The following is an 8,392-nucleotide window of genomic DNA, read 5'->3' on the forward strand; positions in this document are numbered from 1 at the left end:
CATTTTTCGGGATCTAAAACATCATATTTTACTTATTTAATTAATGTACTATTCAAAACAGTCCTTAACTCAAATTTTGGAAAAATTACAATTTTGCCCCTAAACTTTTGCATATTTACACTTTTGCCCCTAGGCTCGGGAATTAAACTTCATCCCTTATTCTTATGTTTTATGACATGATGATCACTTTTCCCTTCTATGGTAACATCAAATTCTCACTCTAACATATACTTATGACTATTAGGTATTTTTACCGATTAAGCCTTTTTGCTCGTTTTCACTTAAAACCGAGTAGCACAAGTTCTCTAACATAATTTAAAATCTCATATTGTATCATAAAACACCAGAATACACAAATTTTACCTATGGGTATTTTTTCAAATATGAACCCTAGGTTGAATTATTGCTAGCATAAGCTAAATCAAGTTACTGGGACTCCAAAAACGTAAAGAACTTGAAAAACGGGGTTAGAACGGACTTACAATTGAGCTTGGGAAGCTTGAAAACCCTATACATGGAGTCTCCCTTGGTATACACGTCCATCGTGAAGAAGATGAGCAAAATTGGCTTTTAATTTTGTATTTAATTCATTTTACCCCTAAATGACCAAAATACCCTTACTACTAAACTTTCCAAAAATTCCATCCATGTCCAATTTTTGTCCATAACTTAGAAATTGGTCAAATTGCTATTTAAGACCTCCTAATTAATATTTCAAATCAATTTCATACTAGAAACTTCTAGAATGCAAGTTTTGCAACTTATTTAATTTAGTCCCTAACTTCGAATTAAGCACTTTATGCATAGAATTTCTTCACGAAATTTTCACACAATCATGCAATCATATCATAGACCTCAAAATAATCATAAAATAATTATTTATATCTCAGATTTTGTGGTCCCAAAACCTCTGTTCCAACTAGACCCAATTTTGGGCTATTACATGATCTGCTCCGCTCCTGCTTAATGAAGATAAGATTGGTGGCTGAAATCTGCTCCATTTTCAATCCATGGAGATAAGATTCACCGAAATTTGGTCTGCTCTGCTCCTACTCAGCGAAGATAAGACCTGGTATATTTATCCTGCTCCACTCCTACTCAGTGAAGATAAAGCTGATGATTGGAATCTGTTTAATCGCCGGTACGTGGAGATAAGATTCTCCAAAATTTGATCTGCTTCACTCTTGCTCAATGAAGATAAGATCTGGTATATTTAGCCTACTCCACTCCTGCTCAGTGAAGATAAGGTTGATGATTGGAATCTGCTCCATCGCTGGTACGTGGAGATAAGATTCTCCAAAATTCGATCTACTTCACTCCTGCTCAATGAAGATAAGATCTGGTATATTTAGCCTGCTCCACTCCTGCTCAGTGAAGATAAGGTTGATGATTGGAATCTGCTCCATCGTCGGTACGTGGAGACAAGATTCTCCAAAATTCGATCTGCTTCACTCTTGCTCAATGAAGATAAGATCTGGTATATTTAGCCTGCTCCACTCCTGCTCAGTGAAGATAAGGTTGATGATTGGAATCTGCTCCATCGCTGGTACGTAGAGATAAGATTCTCCAAAACTTGATCTGCTTCACTCCTGCTCAATGAAGATAAGATCGAGTATGTTTAACCTGCTCCACTCCTGCTCAGTGAAGATAAGGCTGATGATATCTGTCTTTTTAATCAATCCTGCTACATTGTCCACTAGGGGATCCTATCTGTAGAAGAGTGATTTTATGCTTATGCTAGATGTTTAGGATGCCATGATTAATCAAATGCTCCTAACTAGATGTCTTATGGATATTTAAATGCATAAATGCAAAATGTCATGAGAATGATCATTTAAATTTTTAGGCTGTTATCGCTCGCTGTTTGCTATGGTAACATCCCTGACGTATGCCTTCTCATCTAGCTTGATAAAAGAGGGCTTGAGGATACTGTAAATCCCTTTTGCTTCACACGTTTCTAGCTCTTTAAGCCTGGTGAGTTTTAAATAATTGTCCTGTTTCAGGATCTTGTATTGTTTAGAAATCTTTCAGAGTAATACGTAAAACCTCTTTTGAGAACATTGTTAGTTTATTAATCATTATTTCAATATAAAATGCTTGAAAAAGATCATAAGGGTAAATGGAACTGAAATTTATTCGAGTCCTAGCTCACGAAAGATGTACTAAAGAAAGAAAGCTTTGATTATTTGAAAAAAAAATGGATAAAAAGAACAAATAGGTGCCCCAGATTCCGTAGTTTGAGCTTCTTTGAACGAACTACTGGAAGAACATTCTACACTTGACATGTGCTCAAGGGATCTATAGCATTTGTCGATACCCCAATATGTAGCCCATCCCTTCTTTGTCGATTCTAGTGTAACGAGATTGCTACTTGCCCCAGTCTGGATCAATTTTTGAATTGCCCTTTGTGGGTTTTCAATTCAAAACTCATTTGGTCTCAAGGCGCCCTTTTACGGGTTTTCACCTTGGCCTCTCTCTTTTTTATTTTTTTTATTTTTATTTTGGCTCCCTTTACGGGTTTTCACCTCAACTGCTTCAAGAAAAATATCTTTTGACAGAATCCGAATTTATCGGGTTAGACAAGCTCTTGCCATCCATCTCTGCTAGTATCAATGCCCCTCCAGAAAAAGCCTTTTTTGCCACATAGGGTCCTTCCCAATTTGGCATCCATTTCCCCCTGAAATCTTTTTGCATAGGGAGAATCTTTTTCAATACTAAGTCCCCTTCATGGAACACCCTAGGGTGAACTTTTTTGTTGTAGGCTCGCATCATTCTCCTCTGGTACATTTGACCATGACGAATAGCCTTCAGCCTCCTCTCTTCAATCAAGTTTAGTTGATCGTAACGAGATTGGATCCATTCTACTTCGTCTAAATTCAACTCTGATAAAACTCGGAGAGAAGGGATTTCGACCTCAATAGGTAAAACTGCCTCCATCCCATAAACCAATGAGAAAGGTGTTGCCCCGGTAAAAGATCTGACAGATGTCCGATAATCATAAAGGGCAAATGGGAGCTTTTCATGCCAATCTTTGTAGGTTTCCGCCATTTTCCCTATAATCTTCTTGATATTTTTATTGGCTGCCTCAACCGCCCCATTCATTTTTGGGCGGTATGGCGACAAGTTGTGATGTTTAATGTTGAACCGACTGCAGACTTCTGCTATTGCGCTATTGTTCAGATTCAATGCGTTGTCAGATACGATTCTTTCTGGCATACCATAACGACATACGATCTCCTTTTTCAGGAACTTGCTGACCACCGACTTTGTGACATTGGCGTACGAAGCAGCCTCCACCCATTTGGTAAAGTAGTCAATGACCACAAAAATGAATCGATGTCCGTTGGAAGCCTTTGGCGAAATCGGACCAATGATGTCCATACCCCACATTGAGAATGGCCATGGGGAAGTCATAACATGGAGCGGTGAAGGAGGGACATGGATCTTGTCTCCATAAATTTGACAATTATGGCACTTCTTAGCGTAATTGATGCAATCTCCTTCCATTGTGGACCAGTAATATCCGAATCTCATGATTTGTCGAGCCATTGTAAAACCATTGGCATGCGTCCCACAGATGCCATCATGGACTTCCTCTAGAATTTTCTTTGCCTCAACAGCGTCAACACATCTTAGCAACACCTTATCCTTTCTTTTCTTATATAGGACCTCACCGTCCAGGACATAGTCACTGGCTAACCTCCTCAATGTTCTTTTATCATTTTTGGTTGCTTGATCTGGGTACGCACGGCTCTTCACATATTGTAAGATATCATGATACCAAGGATGATCATCTCTCTCTTCCTCTTCGTCGATATTACAGCAGTGAGCCAGAGCTTCACAGATACTCATTTGAATTGGCTTCATATCCTCCTGTTCATTTACTTTGATCATGGAAGCCAGTGTAGCCAAGGCGTCAGCCATCTGATTCTCGTCTCGCGGGAGGTAATGAAAGGTAATATCATCAAACTCTTCAATTAACTCCAGGATTAACTTTCGGTAACTGATCAATTTGGGATCTCTCATTTCCTACTCGCCTTTAAGCTGATAAATTACCAATGCGGAATCTCCATACACTTCTAATACTTTGATTTCGCGATCTATAGCTGCCCGAATTCCCATGATACATGCCTCGTATTCTGCCATGTTGTTTGTGCAGTCAAAATCCAGCTTACAAGTGAATGGATAATGGTCTCTATTTGGGGATATCAGTAATGCCCCAACTCCATTTCCAACGGCATTTGATGCTCCGTCAAAATTTAATTTCCAAGAATGATCTTCAGACATGTCTCCTTCAGCGATTGCTACATACATTAGATCTTCATTGGGGAAACTGGAAATCAAAGGTTCATAGTCCTCCAAAGCTCTACTGGCTAGGAAGTTTGCTATTGCACTCCCCTTCACAGCTTTTTGGTTTACATAGACTATATCAAATTCGGAGAGCAGAATCTGCCATCGGGCCATCCTTCAATTTAAAGCGGTTGATTCCATCATATATTTGAGAGGGTCTAACTTTGAGATTAGCCAAGTTGTATGGTACAACATGTATTGCCTCAACCTTCGTGTTGTCCAAACCAAAGCACAGCATAGCTTCTCAATTGGTGGATACCTCATTTTACACTCAGTGAATTTTTTACTGAGGTAATATATCGCTCTTTCTTTTCTCCCAGTCTCATCGTGTTGGTCGAGCACACACCCCATCGAATTATCAAATACTGTTAAGTACAGTATCAATGGTTTACCAGGGCTTGGTGGTGTTAGCACTAGGGGACTGGACAAATATTGTTTAACCTTTTCAAATGTTTTTTGGCATTCATCATCCCATACCCCAGGATTACGCTTTTTAAGAAGACGGAATATGGGGTCACACTTATCAGTCAGTTGTGAAATAAATCGTGTGATATAGTTTAGTCTCCCTAGGAAACCTCGGACTTCTTTCTGAGTTCGTGGCGGTGGCAGCTCCTGAATAGCCTTGACTTTATCAGGGTCGACTTCTATTCCTTTCTTACTGACTACGAAGTCGAGTAACTTTCCGGACCTAGCTCCGAAGGTGCATTTTGATGGATTGAGCTTTAATTGGAATTTCCTGAACCTCAGGAACAATTTTCTCAACACTCGCACATGCTCCTCTTCAGTTCGGGATTTTGCAATCATATCATCAACGTAGACCTCAATTTCCTTGTGCATCATGTCATGGAACAAGGTTACCATGGCTCTTTGGTCTGTGGCTCCTACATTTTTTAACCCGAAGGGCATCACCTTGTAGCAAAATGTTCCCCATAAAGTTATGAATGTGGTTTTTTCCATATCCTCAGGATGCATCTTAATCTGATTGTACTCGGAGAACCCATCCATAAAGGAGAACAGTGAATAGCCTGCCGTATTATCCACTAGAGTGTCTATGTGAGGCAATGGAAAGTTATCCTTTAGGCTGGCCTTATTTAAATCTCTGTAATCTACACACATCCGTACTTTCCCATCTTTCTTAGGGACAGGGACGACATTGGCCACCCATTCTGAATAATTGACCACGTGTAGGAATCCAGCATTAAACTGCTTCTTAACTTCTTCCTTTATTTTCATTGCTATATCGGGTCTCATCCTTCGGAGCTTCTACTGAACTGGCTTGCACTCCTTTTTTGTAGGGACACGGTGTACTGCGATATCGGTACTTAAACCAGGCATATCCTGATATGACCATGCAAAGACATCCTTGAATTCTTGCAACAGTTCAATAAGGTTCTGTTTTGTTTTTTCGTTAACGCAAGTGCCAATTTTAACTTCCCTCCCCTTTTCCAGGGCCACAATCTCAGTAGTCTCTTTGTGTGGCAGGATCTACTCATCTTCTCGCTCCACCATCCTTAACAAATTGGGAGATAAACCACAATCCTCATCCTCTTCAAAATCCTGAAGTCCCTCAAAGCACATTCTCGCTTGAAAAGAAATTCCGGGCTCGTATCAGCATTACTCATGACGTTGACATCTGGGGGCCTATTATGAGTATAAGGGAATACCCAAAGAAAACAAAATGAATAATTCCTTTGTATGTTATGATTGTGTATGAAATGAAAAGGAAGAAAAAATAATTGCTCGAACTGATATATGATAATGCATTTTTTATTGAAAATAATAATGTTTAAACATGAGCCTATTTCACAAAAGATTCTTATTGTCCCTAGGCTAGAAGACAACAAGTGGGTTTTGAATATTACCCTGTGTTAGCTCTAAAGATTACAGGAATTTCTTCCACAGTCCAGTTATTCAAAACACTCCCAGGCTCATACAGGCAAATACTCGATAAATTTCTTTCCATTGCTTCCTCTTCAAACGTGGCGTTGATGTTCCAAATTCCTATCACATCCTCGACCATTCCTTCTTTTATCCTCTCCGGTGCAGAATGAATAAACCCTCCAGAAACAAATGTTTGGAAAATGTGGGGGAAGCTCATCGGTTCCCACCTGACTTCTATCCCACTCAATCTTGCTCTCCCCTGTTCCTGTTTCCTTTCAAACTCTTTCTTCACCTGGCTTGCATCTGGCCTGAATCGCAAACCGAAGCGATCCCACTTACCAACCAAGACTGGCACTCTAACTTGTCCACGGAGGTGCCTCCCGAGTCCTTTGCCAGGTAACGCCCTTTCCCAACTGTCAGTTGCAGGCTCATTTTCGTAGCCCCTGACATCTTAGGTATCGGAATCCTGCTTCCTTCAGCTATAAACATTGCATTTACAAACTCTAACGATCGAAATGAACATTCAACCACTTCGTTGTCATTCTCTACGTAGGGTGCATCACTGGTAACTGACGCAATAATGTCCTCCTCCGCATTTATTGTTATTAGTCGACCCTCAGTAACCATCTTTAGCTTCTGGTACAGCGAGGATGGCACTGCCCCAGCTGAGTGAATCCAAGGTCTTCCTAATAGACAGTTATAGGAAGACTTAATATCCATCACGAGGAAATCTACCTCGTACGCGTTTGGGCCAATCTGAAGAGGTACCTCTATCCTTCCCATTACTTTTCTTTCTTTTCCATCAAATGCTCTTACTATGTTCTGACACGTCTTCATATGGGAATTGTCTATAGGTAAACGGTTTAACGTAGCCCAAGGCAACACATTCAATGCAGACCCATTATCAACTAGTACTCCGGGTAGCGTATACCCCTTGCAACGTGTAGTGATATGCAGAGCCTTAGTAGACCCCCTACCCCCTGATGGTATCTCATCATCGCTGAAGGAGATGAAATTGTCAGCTCTTAAGTTGCCGACAAGACGATCCAGTTTGTTAATCGAAATGTCATCCGCAACATAGGTTTCGTTCAACACTTTCATCAATGCGTTGCGGTGGACCTCCGAATTTAACAGCAGAGCCAATATCGATATGCGATCCGGTTGCTGGTGTAGTTGTTCCACAACACTATACTCGCTGTGTCTTAGGAACTTCAAGAAATCTTTGGCTTCATTTTCCATTATTGGCTCATTAACTAGTGGTTCTGATCTCTTTACTTCTTGCTTGAGCATGACGGGTTTCCCTTTTGCTGGTTCGACTTCTGTGTTTGGCGTGTTAATCGAACCCTTATTCTTTGCAACTGCTATACTACAATTATAATTCCAAGGTACTCTATGACTATCTTTATAAGGGGAAACTGTTGGCTTCTGGATTATAACTCTTGGTGTAACTCTTGCTTCTACTTCACTAACTCTGGGCTTAGAAATAATTATCACTGGACGGCTGGCTCTGCAGCCTTCTTCACTCGACTCTCTTCCTAGAGAGCATACATCTTCCTCTTCGATAGACTCGAGGAATTCCAATTCTTTATTATCCGTTAGACCCTGTACTAGGGCCCTGAACTCAATACAATCCTGGATCTCGTGATCTTTCTCATGATGGAACTCACAGTAGTTCCGTGTATCTTGGATTTTATCCCTCAACTCCTGCGGGACTAAACTTCTCTTCTGCATTTCCTTCCAAACTAGCTTCAATGGGGTCCTCACCTCCGCGATATTTAGCTTGACTTTCCTCCCCATATTCTTAATTATCGCGTTTACCCATTTATCAGTATGACTGGGCAACGGATTTCCCGTACCAGGTGTATCATCGAATTTTACAACACCTGCTTTGATAAGCCTTTCTACACACCTTTTGAATGAGGTACAATTTTCTATCGAGTGCCCCGTAATCCCTGCGTGGTATTCGCACTGAGCATTTGCATCATACTATTTAGGGTATGGGGGTTGTAACGGTTCTAAGTGGAAAGGGGCCACTACGTGTGCATCAAATAACTTTTTTGTAGAGCTCCCTATACGTCACTAGTATGGGAGTGAACTGGAACCTCTCTGTATTTTGCCTTGTGTTAGGCTCTCGCCTTGGTGCGGCCTGTTGGCCTGTGGC

The 8,392-nt window shown here is 40.7% G+C and overlaps 2 protein-coding genes across 2 annotated transcripts; both read right to left on the reverse strand.

The window, feature by feature from the left end:
- Positions 1-1,503: 1,503 nt before the first annotated feature.
- LOC107960805 (uncharacterized) lies at positions 1,504-4,026 on the reverse strand. The gene is made up of 2 exons (XM_016897082.2): positions 3,558-4,026; positions 1,504-1,589 (listed from the first exon to the last, which is right to left on the reverse strand). Exons 1-2 carry the CDS (start codon positions 4,024-4,026, stop codon positions 1,504-1,506), a joined length of 555 nt encoding a protein of 184 aa, XP_016752571.2.
- Positions 4,027-5,613: 1,587 nt separating this feature from the next.
- On the reverse strand, positions 5,614-8,028 carry LOC107960804 (uncharacterized). The gene is made up of 4 exons (XM_041112646.1): positions 6,593-8,028; positions 6,213-6,539; positions 5,883-5,991; positions 5,614-5,688 (listed from the first exon to the last, which is right to left on the reverse strand). The coding sequence occupies exons 1-4, from the start codon at positions 8,026-8,028 to the stop codon at positions 5,614-5,616; spliced, it is 1,947 nt and encodes a 648-aa protein (XP_040968580.1).
- Positions 8,029-8,392: the final 364 nt, after the last annotated feature.

The sequence above is a fragment of the Gossypium hirsutum genome, chromosome A05 (genome assembly GCF_007990345.1).
Source record: "Gossypium hirsutum isolate 1008001.06 chromosome A05, Gossypium_hirsutum_v2.1, whole genome shotgun sequence".
NCBI lineage: Eukaryota > Viridiplantae > Streptophyta > Magnoliopsida > Malvales > Malvaceae > Gossypium > Gossypium hirsutum.

Bases quoted from the DNA above. Each gene is read 5' to 3' on its own strand.
- LOC107960804 (XM_041112646.1), bottom strand. From the start codon at position 8,028: ATGGGGAGGAAAGTCAAGCTAAATATCGCGGAGGTGAGGACCCCATTG. The intron at 6,540-6,592 runs GTTAGAGTGCCA...TTTGCGATTCAG, and splicing joins GGAGGCACCTCCGTGGACAA to GCCAGATGCAAGCCAGGTGA. The intron at 5,992-6,212 runs GTAATATTCAAA...TACTCATAATAG, and splicing joins ATCTTTAGAGCTAACACAGG to GCCCCCAGATGTCAACGTCA.
- LOC107960805 (XM_016897082.2), bottom strand. From the start codon at position 4,026: ATGAGAGATCCCAAATTGATCAGTTACCGAAAGTTAATCCTGGAGTTA. The intron at 1,590-3,557 runs GTTTTACAATGG...TTCATTGAGCAG, and splicing joins CTGTGGGACGCATGCCAATG to GAGTGAAGCAGATCAAGTTT.